At 37.7% G+C, this 16,226-nt stretch overlaps 1 protein-coding gene across 1 annotated transcript in view; it reads right to left on the bottom strand.

Moving 5' to 3' along the window:
- The window catches only part of LOC104238164 (protease Do-like 7), a 48,095-nt gene extending 34,084 nt beyond the window's left edge, over nt 1–14,011 (bottom strand). Inside the window, exons 1-2 of the mRNA XM_009792455.2 lie at nt 13,565–14,011; nt 11,595–11,665 (exon numbers count right to left, since the gene is read on the bottom strand). Coding sequence (XP_009790757.1) covers nt 11,595–11,665; nt 13,565–13,799 — 306 coding nt within the window. The 5' untranslated portion in view covers nt 13,800–14,011. The remainder of the gene's footprint in view (nt 1–11,594; nt 11,666–13,564) is intronic.
- Nucleotides 14,012–16,226: the final 2,215 nt, after the last annotated feature.

Below are 16,226 nucleotides of genomic sequence, written 5' to 3'. Positions count from 1 at the left end.
GTCAAGCAAGTCCACTTCCTTCCTTACCTTTAGACTCAGTTCTTTATGTTCCTGGTAGTCCTTTTAATCTCATAACCGTTAGTCGCTTAGCCAAATCACTTAAATCTGCTGTTTTATTTCTTGATGACCTTGTTTTTATACAGGAACGCAGTACAGGGCGGATCATTGGTACCGGACGTGAATCAGATGGACTTTATTACCTTATCCTTGCAAAATCACATGGACTCGCATCTTGTCTTCCTCCAATAACTTCTCCCGTTACTGATTCACCAAATTTAATACATAAACGGTTAGGACATCCCAATTTGTCAAAACTTCAGAAAATGGTACCTGGCTTATATCACTTGTCCACTCTAGAGTGTGAGTCGTGTCAGCTCGGTAAGCATACCTGCTCCCATTTCCCGCGGCGTCTTGACAATCGAGCAGAGTCACTTTAGTCCATTCAGATGTTTGGGGTCCTAGTCGGGTTAGTTCTACCTTAGGATTCCGCTACTTTGTCAGTTTCATTGATGATTATTCCAGGTGCACTTGGATATTTTTGATGAAAAATCGATCTGAGTTGTTTTCTATTTTCCAGACCTTCCATGCTGAAATTCAAAATCAATTTGGGGTTTCTATCCGCATATTTCGTAGTGATAATGCCCTAGAGTATTTGTCTTTCCCATTTCAGCAGTTTATGAACTACCATGGGATTATTCATCAAACATCTTGTCCGTACACATCCCAACAAAATGGGGTTGCTGAAAGAAAGAATAGACATCTTATTGAAACTGCTCGTACCCTACTCATACAATCTCATGTTCCGCTGCGTTTTTGGGGATGCAGTTCTTACATCTTGTTATCTTATTAATCGTATGCCATCTTCAGCTATCCAAAATCAAGTTCGATTCTTTGTCCTGTTTCCCCACTTACCTTTGTTCTCTCTTCCACCCCGTGTCTTTGGGAGTACGTGCTTTGTTCATGACCTTACTCCAGGAAAAGATAAGCTAGTTCCTCGTGCTCTTAAGTGCATATTTCTGGGTTACTCGAGAACGCAAAAGGGATATCGATGTTATTCTCCTGACCTTCAGCGATTTCTTATGTCTGTTGATGTTACCTTCTTTGAAACCCAATCATACTTCACAGGCCTAGTTAATCACTTAGATATTTCTGAGGTGCTACCTGTTCCTTCTTTTGGAGATTCAATCCCTATCTCCCATTCATCTTCCTCCATAGCTCCACCGCGTACAGTTCCAGTTACAGCTCCACCACCTATTGCTCTAGTGTCACCACCGAGTCCAGTGCCACCACCTAGTCCAGTTCCACCAACTATAGCTCCAGTGCCACCACCTAGCCCAGTTCCACCAACTATAGCTCCAGTGCCACCACCTAGTCCAGTTCAACCTTCTACAGCTCCACCACTCCTGATTTATCATCGTCGTCCGCCCCCAGCATCAGGCCCAGCTGATTCACGTCCTGCACCTGACCCTACTAATACTGCGGATTTGTCTCCTCTTAATCAACCGATTGCACTACGAAAAGGTATACGGTCCACACTTAATCCTAATCCTCATTATATCGGTTTAAGTTACCATCGTCTCTCATCATCCTATTGTGCATTTGTGTCATCTTTGTCCTCTGTTTCCATCCCTAAGTCTACAGGTGAAGCACTGTCTCATCCCGAATGGCGACAGGCTATGATTGACGAGATGTCTGCTTTAGATACAAGTGGTACTTGGGAGCTTGTTCCTCTTCCTTCAAGTAAATCGACTGTTGGTTGTCGTTGGGTGTATGCAGTCAAAGTTGATCCAGATGGCCAGGTTGATCGACTTAAGGCTCATCTTGTTGCCAAAGGATATACTCAGATATTTGGACTCGATTACAGTGATACTTTCTCTCCCGTGGCTAAAATTGCATCAGTCCGCCTTTTTTTATCCATGGTTGTTGTTCACCATTGGCCTCTCTATCAGTTGGACATTAAGAATGTTTTTTTTCACGGTGACCTTGAGGATGAGGTTTATATGGAGCAACCACCTGGTTTTGTTGCTCAGGGGGAGTCTACTGGCCTTGTATGTCGGTTGCGTCGGTCCCTCTATGGTCTAAAGCAGTCTCCTCGAGCCTGGTTTGGTAAGTACAGCACAGTTATTAAGGAGTTTGGCATGACTCATAGTGAAGCTGATCACTCTGTTTTTTATCGACATTCTGCTTCAAATCTCTGTATTTTTCTAGTCGTTTATGTTGACGATATTGTTATTACCGGCAATGATCAGGATGGTATTAGTAAGTTGAAGCAACATCTCTTTCAGCACTTTCAGAATAAGGATCTAGGCAGATTAAAGTATTTTCTGGGTATTGAGGTCGCTCAGTCTAGCTCAGGTATTGTGATCTCACAACGGAAGTATGCCTTAGATATTCTCGAGGAGACAGGAATGACAGGTTGTAGACCTGTTGACACTCCGATGAATCCGAATTCTAAACTTCTGTCAGGACAGGGGGAGCCTCTTAGCGATCCTGCAAGATATAGGCGGTTGGTTGGTAAATTAAATTACCTCACAGTTACTAGACTTGACATTTCCTTTCCTTGTGAGTCAGTTTATGGATTCTCCCTGTGATAGTCATTGGGATACAGTTGTCCGCATTCTTCGGTATATAAAATCAGCTCCAGGCAAAGGCTTATTGTTTGAAGATCGAGGCCATGAGCAGATCGTTGGATACTCAGATGCTGATTGGGCAGGGTCACCTTCTAATAGACGTTCTACGTCTGGATATTGTGTCTTAGTAGGAGGAAATTTGGTGTCTTGGAAGAGCAAGAAACAGAATGTGGTTGCTCGGTCTAGTGCAGAAGCAGAATATCGAGCAATGGCTATGGCCACATGTGAGCTAATTTGGATCAAACAGTTGCCCAAGGAGTTAAAATTTGGTGAGATTAGTCAGATGGGACTTGTGTGTGATAATCAAGCTGCTCTTCATATTGCGTCAAATCCAGTGTTCCGTGAGAGAACTAAACACATCGAGATTGACTGTCACTTTGTTAGAGAAAAGATACTCTCGGGAGATATTGCTACAAAATTTGTGAAGTCGAATGATCAGCTTGCTGATATTTTCACCAAGTCCCTCACTGGTCCTCGTATTAGTTATATATGTAACAAGCTCGGTACATATGATTTATATGCACCAGCTTGAGGGAAAGTGTTAGTTTCATTGTATAAATAGTAGTAAATAACCCTAATCCCATATGTATTAGGAGTAGGACATGTATTGTATATATAGGGCTCATTGTATCATTGTCATTTTTAATCAATAATATATTTTTCCCATGCTTTCTCACAACTAATACTATTGGTAAGACTAGGAGAAACTTTCGACAACCTATCAACCTTCAACCCTAATTCTCAACCTCTACAGCTTCCTATCGAGGGTGATGTCCTCGGTAAGCTAAAGCAATGTCATGTCCTGCCTAATCACCTCTCCCCAGTACTCTTTGGCCTACCTGTACCCTTCCTCAAACCCGATATGGTGAACCTCTCACACCTCCTAACCAAGGGCATCTATGTCTCTACTCATCAGGTGTCCGAACCATCTCAGCTTCCATTCCCGCAATTTGTCTTCCATAGGGGCCACTCCCACCTTGTCCGTAATAACTTCATCATAATCTTATCTTTCCTAGTATGCCCACACATTCATCTCAACATCCTCATCTCTACTACTTTCATCTTCAGGACATGGGACTTCTTGAGTGACCAACACTCAGCACCATACAACATAGTCAATCTAACCACCACTCTGTAGAACTTGCCTTTAAGTCTTGGTGGCACATTCTTATCACACAAAACACCAGATGCGAGCCTCCATTTCATCCACCCTGCTCCAATACGATGTGTAACATCCTCGTCAATCTCCCCGTTAAACAGACCTAAGATATTTGAAACTATCTCTCTTGGGGATAGACTTGTGTGTCAAGCTTCACGTCTACTTCTGCTTCATGCGTCCCATCACTGAACTTGCAGTCCAAGTATTCTGTTTTCGTTCTACTCAACTTGAAATCTTTAGACTCCTGGATCTATCTCCAAACCTCCAGCCTAGCATTAACCCCGCAGCGCATCTCGTCAATCAGCATTATGTCATCTGCAAATAACCATATACCATGGCACCGCCCCTTGGATGTGTCATGTCAACACATCCATCGCTAGAGCAAATAAAAATGGGCTAAGAGCTAATCCCTGAAGTAACCCCATCATCACTGAAAAATGTTCTGCGTCTCCTCCCATAGTCCTCACCCGAGTTTTAGCACCATCGTACATATCCTTAATTACCCTAGTGTATGCTACTGGAATACCGCTAACCTCCAAACTTCTTCATAGAACCTCCATCGGGACTTTGCTGTAGGCTTTTTCTAGGTCAATGAACATCATATGCAAGTCCTTTTTCCTCTCTCTATACTGCTCCACCAATCTCCTCACAAGATGAATAGCTTCTGGAGTCGACCGTCCCGGCATGAATCCGAACTGGTTCTCAGAAATAGACACACTTCTCCTCACTCTCCTCTCCACCACCCTATCCCAAACTTTTATAGTGTGACTTAGCAGCTTGATATTCCTATAGTTGTTGCAATTCTAGACATCACCTTTATTCTTGTACAACGGAACCAACAAACTCCACCTCCATTCATCGGGTACCTTCTTCGTTGTAAAAATGACATTAAACAATACAGTAAACCGCTCCAGGCCTGCTCGGCCCGCATCCTTCCAAAATTCCACCGAGATCTCGTCTGGCCAGTCACTTTACCCCTGCTCATCTTCTGCATCAACCCCTCAACCTTAATATGCCTACAAAATCCAAAATCTCGTTGGCTCTCTGAGTTCTCCAACTCACTAAGCATGATGATCATGTCTCATCCTTCGTTCAAGAGTTTATGGAAGTATGTCTGCCATCTACGTCTAACACGCCTCTTTCACCAATACCTTGCCTTCCTCGTCTTTGATGCACCTCCCTTGATCCGAGTCTCGAGCCTTCCTCTCTCTAACCTTGGCTAACCTGTACAGTCTCTTGTCACCGCCTTCACCCCCAAGTTCCTCATACAAGCATCCAAACATTGCAGTCTTAGCCATTGTGACCGTTAACTTTGCCTCTTTCTTAACCTTCTTATAACACTCCATATTCGTCTTTTTCTCCTCCTTGGCTGCGCTCTCCACTAGCTTCAAATATGTTGCTTTCTTGGCTTTCACTTTTCCTTAGACCTCTTCATTCTACCAGCAGTCCTCTTTGTGGCCTCCCAATTATCCATTCGTGAGCCCTAACACCTCTCTAGCAACTTCCCTTATGCAGTTCATTGTCGTGGTCCTCATACTACTCGCATCCCCACTACTCCTCCAGCTCCCTATAGCCACAAACTTCTCCCCAACTCATGAGCTTTGTCCTTAGTCAAAACTTCCCACTAGATATTAGGTAAACTGTATATCGCTCTCTTCTTCCTCTCTCTCTTAATCTCCAAGTCATCACTAAGAGTCTATGTTGTGTCGATAAACACTCGGTCGGGATAACCTTGCAATCAGTGTACAAGCGTTTATCACACTTCATGCAGAGAAGGTAATCAATCTGAGTCTTGGTCACCGCACTCCGGAAAGTGACCAAGTGGTCCTCCCTCTTTTGAAAACTATCACTAAATTGAAAGCTTTAGCGAACTCCAACAACAAAGTTCCTTCCTCTTTCCTACCTCCAAAACCGAACCCACCACGGACATCGTCATAGCCACTAGCAGTCTCCCCAATATGGCCATTAAAATCACCTCCTATGAATAGTTTCTCGGTAAGCGGAACACCTCGCACCACCTCATCCAAATTCTCCCAGAAGTGCCTTTTGACCTCCTCATTCAAGCCCGATTGAGGCACATATGCACTAATCACGTTTAAAGTGAACCCACCAACCAATAGCTTAATAGTGATTAGCCTATCGTTCACTCCCCTAACATCTATCACTAGCTCCCTGAGATCCATATCAACTAAAATACCTACCCCGTTCTTGCCACTAGCACCTCCTAAATACCACAATTTAAACCCGTTAACTTCTCGTGCCCTCCTGCCTTAGTACCCACCCATCTAGTCTCCTAGACACACGTTATATTGACCCTTCTCTTCTGGACAATCTTCCCCAACTCTATAGACTTCCCTATCAATGTCCCTGTATTCCAGGACCCAATTCTCAGCCTAGCGGTTCCCTTACCACCCTTGCCCCCGCCCCCTGCCCCATCCAAGGACATGACCCCACCCAAGGACATGACCTCGCTCTACCATCACTCACCCCAGCCACAATAATCTATATATTCATCTAAATTGAGGAAACAACAACGAGGTACAAAAATCATTATTCACTTGATATTTGTTAGTTTCACAAAACTTAACTCATAAATTTACTTAAAAGATAACACAAAAGAAAAGACATTATAAAAAGAGAGCGGGACAGAGAATGAGAGAGAGAGAAAGAAAGAAAGAGACTTGAAGATGATGTTGAGTCTCACACCGACAATGAAGGAGATGGGTGGTCTCTTTGTATGGGCTTGGGCAATGCTCACCTCTTCAGCTAGCTTTTGGGGTTGAGTTACGCTCAAGGTCCATTTAACATGGTATCTAAGCAGGATCCATCCCAATTTTCTGACGTTGGGCCCCCATAATTGTCCACGCTCTAGATGTCCAGTCCTGGGCGTGGGAGGGGGTGTTGAGTCCTACATCGACAATGAAGGGGATGGGTGGTCTCCTTATATGGACTTGGGGAATTCTCACTTTTAGAACTAGCTTTTGGGGTTGAGTCAAGGCCAAGCTCCATTTAACAGATGAAATGTGTAAGTTTTATGGTATATGTTCCTCCCCGAACATTTGTCTCCTTGATATATTTGACTCAAATAACCCATCAACTTAAAGAAGCCACTTGACACAACAATCTAAGACATCTCTACAACTCTCGCCCTTATTTACAAAAATCTTTCTAACATGAGAAGCATAGATTACGAGTCATGATTCTTTATGTATACATAACCTACTAACATCAATTTTTTTAAATATCGGTGGTATTCGGGCCAATTTGTGCAAATCTCAACTAATTCCATGGGGTACCTGCTACCTTCCACCAGCACAAACACCGAGTGACCCTACCAAGGCTTTGACAGATGTGAAGAAATCACACAATATTTTTGCTTCTGCAAGGATTTGAACCTAAGACCTCATGGTTCTCAACTCACTTCACTGGACACAACCTTGGGTGCAACCTACTAACATCAATATACTTTTCAAAACCCCTTATGCGCCAATCATAAGAAGCAACGTGTGTTTTTCTCTTTGCATTAACTTATATTTTAAGTGCTTTCAAGACATAATTTTTGTCTTCACAACAGTACACCAAGTTGAGCCACTTTACTTTTCGAAAATCACAATAATATCTATTTATGTGTGTAGTGCTCATGTTGCAATAGATGAGTGTGGAATTCAGTCCTTCAGATTCCTGTAAAAGATCCAATGCATCTATGGCATTTCTATTACTCAAAAAATATAAGCTTGTCATCATTTTAACTTCACAAAGATAATAAACACTTATCCTCAAACATCTGTGGTTCCTCTCTTTCCAAGTTGTCCAAATATAAATAGTTGAATGTTTTTCCGCAGGGTCTTTGCCACTTTTTCATGTTATGTTCACTTCAGCTCACCACTGCATCTTTCAAGTTCGATGCGAATCGAGGGCTATCTCTTCATAAGTAAAGCCATGTGCTTTATAAAAGCGTGCGCATTAAATAACGACGCACAAAGTGACCCAAAGAGAACTAGCCAGTTCTTTGAATCTCAACTTTGACGAGATGGATTATTATCGGCACTATTGTATACTCCCTCCGTTTCATATTATATGAGGTAGTTTGACTCGGCACGGAGTTTAAGAAAAAAGAAGACTTTTGAAACTTGTGGTCTTAAAAGCTTAAGGGGTAAAATGTTTGTGGGGCCATAGCATTTGTGTGGCTATAAAAGCTTCTCATTAAGGGTAAATGGGTAAAATGAACGAGTTTAAAGTTGAATTATTTTCAAATTTAGAAATGTGTCATTTGTTTTGGAACAGACTAAAAAGGAAAGTACCTCATTTAATATGAAACGGAGGGAGTATTAATAATGACATTAGTTATATTAGTTACTATTTGATCATAATAGTACTTAATTCTCTTTTTGGGGTTACTAAATTCATATATGTTTGGTATATTAAATGTAGTGAATTGTACATTTTTCTTCAAAGAAGAATGTGTTTCACATCTTCTTTTTTCCTTTCAAGCCCCATGAGCCTCATCGCCTTTTTGCACTTTTCACTTAAAAAACCAATGTCATCCGTCCTTGATACTACTTCAACTAGACTGAGAAACATACACCAGATTTGCCATACGGATCTGAAATATAGTACTAGGTGCCGGATAGACTGAGAAACATATACTGCATAGTTGCATACTCTTCTTCGAAGATTGCCATGCATGATGCAGGGATCGTTGAGTGCTATCCAAACTAATCCAACCATTTTTGTTGGCACAAAGATTCCATAGCAGCTTCCATGACCACTGGGGATCTCCCTCTTGTGCTGTTTCCATTTATAGCTCGATTTTACTTCAAAACCTCCATCCTTCTTAGCCATCCATTACAGAGGTTGTGACTTTCTCCACTAACGCCGTACCTTCCACTCTAGAAATAAGTGGACTCACACTCGCTGATTTCCAGTCCTGCAGGTTCCTTCTGAAGCGGAGTTTCTAGATACTTCCACTGAAGCAGTCTGCTATGATGTGGCCTTTTTTGTGAGAAAAACTGTCAAGATCTGATAAAGCTCCTTAAGGGGTCAGTTTTCTAGCCACCACATCCTTGTTCTCCTCCATTCCCCACCCAAATTCTTACCATCACTTCAAATTCATTCCATCATTTCCTTATCTGTTTCCACACCACCACCCATAAGGTGTTGTGACGTCGGTGCACCATTAACTATCCATTTTTTACTTGATTATATCTTTCCACAATCCCTCTTTTTCAGTATCAATTCTGAATAACCATTTACACATAAGGCTCTTGTTATATGTTCTTAAGTTCTGTACTCGCATTTGATATTTTAATCACATTTATCTTTATCCATCAGCATTGACTTCCCAAAGAAAATTGCATCTGTTTGTCAAATTGCTTCCAGAAACTTCACTGGAACAGGGATTAGGGGAGTATGCACGTGGGGATTCAACCTGACACACTATTTACGAGTGACAACCTTCCTTGGAAGAGATATGCCTGGTCGGAGTAGACCAAGTTAAGTTTTACATTGAACAACCTGATCAGAAAAAAGTTGTACATTGAACAAGAAATCCATTCCACAAAAGAAAAATATAAATGCAGAAACTACATTTAAGTGCCAACAACACCCAGAAAGTCAAACAAATTCCTTAGTGTCATCGAACTGGAAAACACCTCAGATATTTCTCTCGCACAATAATGTGTTTTGTTCAGCTAACTGGAACTTCTAAGTTCAACAGACTATGGAATCCATGATAGAGGATTAGTCAACTAATCGATCAACTATATATCAATCACAAACAAGATGAATCGACTATATGAATCCTCTACATTCATTCTGCTCTATTCATCAAATTATTACTCCCTCCATTCCATTTTATAAAATTATTACTATTTGGGGAGTCGAACAGCTTTTGCTTTGACCAAAACTTTTTCACTTATCTTTTAATATTTTTAATTATAAAAAATTGTAGTTTATAGTACTTTTTATCTAGTTTCTAGTTATGCAAATTTTAACTTATATTACGAAATTGATGTCCGAATTGAGGCCAAAAATAGAAGGTTTGACCCTCATACTACGAATCCCTTTAATCTTTTTTAGAAGACCCACATTTCCCTATACTATCATAGAAGTCTCTAACCAAACTCCTCGCAAACACTTTTGTTCTGGATAAAACCATTCACTAACCATACTCCTCGCAATCACTTTTTTCCTGGATAAAACCATACTCCTAGCAACATTCGGATCTAATACAAATGTAACAGCAACAAATAAGCTTAAACACAAGTAGCAGATGTTACGTATAGAAAGAGGACTAGTGGACTAATAAAATGATGAATTGCTCATAGTCACACAAGACTCAAAAAGGATGAGCAGATAATCCAAAGTTATTCAGGCACAGCTAAGGCTGAAGTTAGCTTGAAAGGAAACTTCTCTAAGTAAAATGATAGATTTACCATACAACAAGTATTTGTTACAGGGATAGCTACACAGGGAGCAAAGATTTTCTTAATGGATATTAAGAGTTAAAATCAAATGCGAAAAGCAAAAAAAAAAAAAAAAAGCACCGAGGCCTGCTGGGGACTTAAGAGCAAAGCCGCAAATAAAGCGCGGGTATTAATAAAGAAAGCCTCAAATGTGGAGAAAAACAAAATTAGTATATATAAAATTCTAGAATAACTAATATAAACATAAATAACAATTATATGGACGAAGGAACTTAAAAGTATATACAATTAAGTGCAATATTTATTATTTAGTGTCGCCTCTTTATGACAGTGCCCATAGGTGATAGGTGTATGGCTTAGCGCCTTGTTGATTGTACTGAAGCTGGTTAAGCGAGAAGCCTCAGCTTGTTTTGCACCTAGCTTTAGGGCTTAAGTAACGACTCCTTAAACGAGCCTTTGACAAAAGTGCTTCTTTGGAGAATTCATCAAATACCAAAAGTATACTTCGTTCAATGAGACACAGTTCTATCTAATTGAGCATTGAAAAGGCATGTTACTTCTCCTCTTATCGGTACAACCTATAAACATAGATATGACAATGACACTTTCTTATTCACTAAAATCAAAAGATTCAAAACACATAAACTCACAGTCCACAACAGCCAATTTCAAGGCCTCAGGCAGACTCAACTAAGATCGAATTGTCGGGGATTACCCTGATCTTTCTCTTAGTTCCCCTTGTGAACCTCCAGAGCTCACATCCATAAAAGATATACACAACCACTCCCGAGTCGCATCCTATACAATAGATCCTACACAATCAACTGTAACTTTGCTAATACATCGAACAAGTCGAACCTAGCATCTTTAAGGCCAATTATAATTTCTAAGTATATCACTCGGCTCTTTTACGGTTATAAACCTTCTGTCAAGCTAAAAAGTCTACTCGTAATCCAACCTGTTCACAGAATTAACAAAAAATGTCTAACATTGCTACAGATTCTAGTTTCAAGATTAAGTAATCCTTTTGGCAGATCGACGCAGCTCCATGGAACAGCCACAACCCTAAGAAGCTAAATGTCCATAATTGATATCTATGAAATGCCACGTAATAACGTAATAGTCTTAGTTCCAATAAGGTTCACTTTCGGTATGAGGCACTGAGAATGTGTCTAAGATTTCTCAATAGTGTACCCACGGCTTAGATATCCGAAAAGTTTTCCGTTTACCCCCATTTCATTAAGTACCTCTTCCTAGCCATATCCAGTGAGTCAAATCTAATGTTGAGATAGTACAGATGGAGAAAGAACTGTGCAACCAAAATAAATGCATAAACAAAATCCAACAGTCAAATGACAGACGATGTTTAAGTGAACTCACAGGGTCCCTGTATATGGGGTAAACTGGTATTTCTTCACGGTTCACAAACATAGCTTCCGTCACCACAGGTCCTACAAACAAATGAACAGTGATACATCCATCAAAATACAAAAGTAAGAATTCCAAATTTCTCTCTTGGTTATCTAAACTCAAACTATATGATAAACGGAATGGTGTTTTTTCTTTTTGTTTTCTTTTTTTCATGGTTGTGATGTCAGGCCAGCTTGCGCGCACCTCATTCCACCGAATACCCGGTATCTCCCACCAGGTACCAAGTAACTCTGCCCCACAAAACTTAGGCAAATAGGAAGAAATCATCTAGTGTCTTTTGCTTCCACTGAGAATGATGAATTGTGTTAAGCTTTACTCATTACCCTACTTTCTTAGTACCCATTTAGCATTGACAGTATCTGTAAATACTGAAATTATTATTTGCAAATACTAGTTCCGACAAGATGTTTTGGATTTCAAGTGAAATATTATTTGAACTTCAAGTGGATTACTGAAAGAGTTTTAAGTTTTATGCACATCAGATCACTTAAAGGTAATTGCCAGTAATTGCAAGTATCTCTATTTAATAAGCATGGATGGATAACCTAAAGTAAATGGTGAGTAACTTGCTGCAATATGTTAAATTAAAATTAGACTGATGGTGTAAAATACTTTTGCATAAGCTTAAATCCATTGAAATTGTTGATTGAAGTGCATTTCAAGTTCAAATCTTCAACTTATATGAATTTTTGTTTCCAAGTGAAATTTCATGTCCAAACATAATTTCAACTTTCACAAACATCAAGTGGAATGTTGAAAAAGTTTTAAGTTTTATTAATGACATGTAAAAGTTATTTACATCATCAGATCACTTAAAAAGTAATTGCAGATAATTCTATCTAATAAGCATTAATGGATAACCTAGAATAAACAGTGAGTACCCTGCAATAACAAGTTAAATTATAATGAGTGATGGTGTAAATGTTTTTATAGCTAGTGCATATAACTTAAATACATATTGAAATAGTTGTTTGAAGTGTATTTCAAGTGAAGTTTTTCAAATTTTCAACTTTCATGAATTTTCTTTTTAAGTGAATTTCATGTCCAAACATAATTTTAATTTTCACAAACTTGAGTGGAATATTGAAAGAGTTTAAGGTATATGCAATAACGGTCTAAAAAATATTTACACCCGTCAAATCACTTAAAATGTAGTTGCAAGCAACTCTATTTAATAATCATTGATGGAGACCCAAGGGTGTGGCCTAGTGGTCAATAAAGTGGGTTGAGAACCATGAGATCTCAAGTTCAAATCTCAATGGAGGTAAAAATACTAGATGATTTCTTTCCATATATCCAAGACTTGGTGGACAGAGTTACCTAGTATCTCTTGCTGGTGGAAGATAGCAAGTATGACATTGTATTAGTCAAGATACACGCAAGTTGGTCCACACACCATCGTTATTAAAAAAAAAATCATTGACGGATAACCTAGAATAAGTATCCAGCTATAACCGGTTAAATTACACTGATGGTGTAAAAAAAAATTCCGGCAGTGCATAATCCATATTGAAATAGTTGTTTAAAGTGTATTTCAGTTGAAGTTTTTCAAATCTTCAACTTTCACTCACCAATTTTCAATTTTTATGAATTTTTTGCTATGTAAAGTTCATCGCTGAACATAATTTCAACTGGATTTAAGTTATATACAATGATAGTGTAATGAATTTTTACACCATCAGTATATTTAAACTGAATTATAAGTTAATTATCATTTATGTCGGATTACCACTCAATGTTATTAAGTACAATTTCCTGCAGTAACCTTTTAAGTGACCTGATTGGGTATAATTTATACTCATTTCAGCTTCCACAAACTTTTTTCCACTTATACTCAAATTTTGTCCAAACTCTGCTTAATAGTCACTATCAACACATTAAGAAATAATTTGAGATAAAAGTAAGGATATTTTAATTACCAGGTTTAACAACATGACGATTCGTGAGTATAATTCCGCGACGCTTATCAACAACAAAGCCCGTAGCGGAACTGACACCGGCAGATTCGGTATCAAAAGCTCGGCAAGCGGTGGTTCGGAGCACGACGACGGCAGGAACTACTTTGTCAAGCGCCTTTCGCCAATCTTCTGCCGTAGCGAGGATGTTCTCCTTGAACGGAGGAGGATCAATGTCCATACACAAATCCTCCTTCATTATACTAGACTATATTCTGGTCCTAATTCTCCCTCCGATCACAAACTCTCCGGCTAAAAAGAACGGAGAGTGATTATTCCGGCGACAGCTGACTGGGAGAGAGAAATGCCAGAAAACTGGCGGCGTCTGCGAAGTTGAGTTGGCGTTGACACTGTTTTGAGGGGCCCTTCACTCGTGTGGAAAAAGAGCTAAACATCTGGCAAACAGTGTCAAGAGTTTTATTTGCACAATTAGCTCATATAAAACTCTAATTACACGTAAATGAAACAAAGCTTACCTGTAGTATAACTATTGATTAGTTACTTTAATAAGTTATATTGGGATTACTTATCGTGATATTATTTCTTATTGACTCTTTGATATGTTGAATTAATTTTGGGATTGTCAATTTTACTGATTTGTACTGATAACTTATTCTTGGATTACTATTGCACCCTCTGGCAGGTATAAGTTATTCGGGTATTATTTTTAGTCATATGATAACTTATTCCACCATTAGTAACCAAATAAGGGATAAGGCAGTACTAAATTTTACCTCAAAATTACTTTTTCTTATCCATCATACCAAACGACCCCTACGGCTATGTCACGGGGGCGTTCAACCCGAACCAAAAAATCGCACTTAAACGAAAAGTCAAACCAAATCGATTTAAAAATCCCGATTAGGTTTGGTTTGGTATTGAGTAAAAAGATCCAAACCAAACCGACATATATATTTATAATTTATATATGCTTTTAAGGCTTTATATAGAATTTTCTTTAAAAAAATATTTTGAAATACTTAGGATTCTCTTATGGGATGTAATAGAATATGAAGTGCTCCATTTTTATTTACTTTAAATAATGGGTTGTATCATTACTTTCTTATCAAGTATTTTTAAAATGCGTCAATCTCTTTATTCTTCCATATTCATATGTCAATATTTATTAAATTCTTATATATTTTTTCGAATTTGAAATGATAGCTCATAATTTAAAATTAAATAGAATATATCATTATTTAGGTATCATATTGATTTTATGTTTAATTATTAAATTCGATTAACCTTGAAAGCGTACATCAACGAAAAATTATTGTTAGGCGGCTAGAAATATATTTATCATCTATTGTTAAGAAAATTCTCCCATAAGAATATTTTAATAGATCATATGTTTGTGAGTTCTTTTAATTTTTACTAAACATATACTATTTACTTATCAAAAGTTTAACAAAGTAAGATTGAATTAATATTCATGTAATTAAAACCCTGACAAAACCGACCCAGTCCAAACCGATATAGTTAATTTGATTTGATTTTAATAAAATCGAATCAATATGGTCCATATACACCCCTATATGGTTTGATTGATGTAATGAGTGCACACCAAGGGGTTTAAGTCTATTATATTTTGTATTATTTTTAATTATTGTAAGTAATTTTAATTTAGTGATACTATCATTAGATTACGTGCAGCCAAATTGTTAATTTAAACATTAGAAGAAAACAATAAAAAACTGAAGAATATGCAACAACAAAAATAGCAAAAGAGAGGATATGATTATTTAAGATGATGTTTTTGAAGTTAAATGAGTATAAGTAATGATATTTATGCAACAAATATTGAAATTTTGAAATTTGATTTTGGAGCAATAATTTCTATCAAGAAACACATGACTCAATTTGAGCAAAGTGTAACTCTCATTTCTCAATCTGTTGTAAATATATACATGTCTAGTAAAATTGCGGGGCTTGAGAATTATTTTCAACCGTATCAAACTATTTACCATTAGAATTTTTTAATGCAAAATTATGACATTTAATCAAAACTAGTATTAATACCCACATGATGTGCGGATAATATTATGATCCTTCTAAATTTTATAAATTAAAAAGAACAAATTATATGAATAACTATTGACATAAACTTAAATATTATAATCCCATATGTAGTCGGTGATACAGACAAATAAAAATACAATATTATTCAAAAATAAATACTCTTTCTCTTTCAATTTACATAAAATATGTTTTTTATTAGTCTGTTCCAAAAGAATGATACATTTATATATTTGAAAATAATTCAACTTTAAATTTTTTCTTTTACCCATTTTACATATTATGAGAAGTTTTTACACCCATACAAATATCATGGCCCCACAAAACTGTTAGGATCATAAGTTTCAAAAGTTTTCTTTTTCGTTCTTAAATTCCGTGTCAAGTCAATATCTCATCTATATTAAAACTGAGTGAAGTCATGCTATATAGAGTAATAACAAATAAAAATACATTTAGTAATATCTTAATTTAAATTATAAAAATATATTATATTATTATCTCAATATAATAAATTCTCGCATCAACGTTAACTTCTACCAATCTAAAATTATACAATAAAAATTAATATATACATACATGATAATTTATTAACAACCAATATATTCTAACT

The sequence above is a fragment of the Nicotiana sylvestris genome, chromosome 9 (genome assembly GCF_000393655.2).
Source record: "Nicotiana sylvestris chromosome 9, ASM39365v2, whole genome shotgun sequence".
NCBI lineage: Eukaryota > Viridiplantae > Streptophyta > Magnoliopsida > Solanales > Solanaceae > Nicotiana > Nicotiana sylvestris.
The sequence above is the reverse complement of the archived record's forward strand: the minus strand, read 5'-3'. Positions and strand labels throughout refer to the sequence as shown.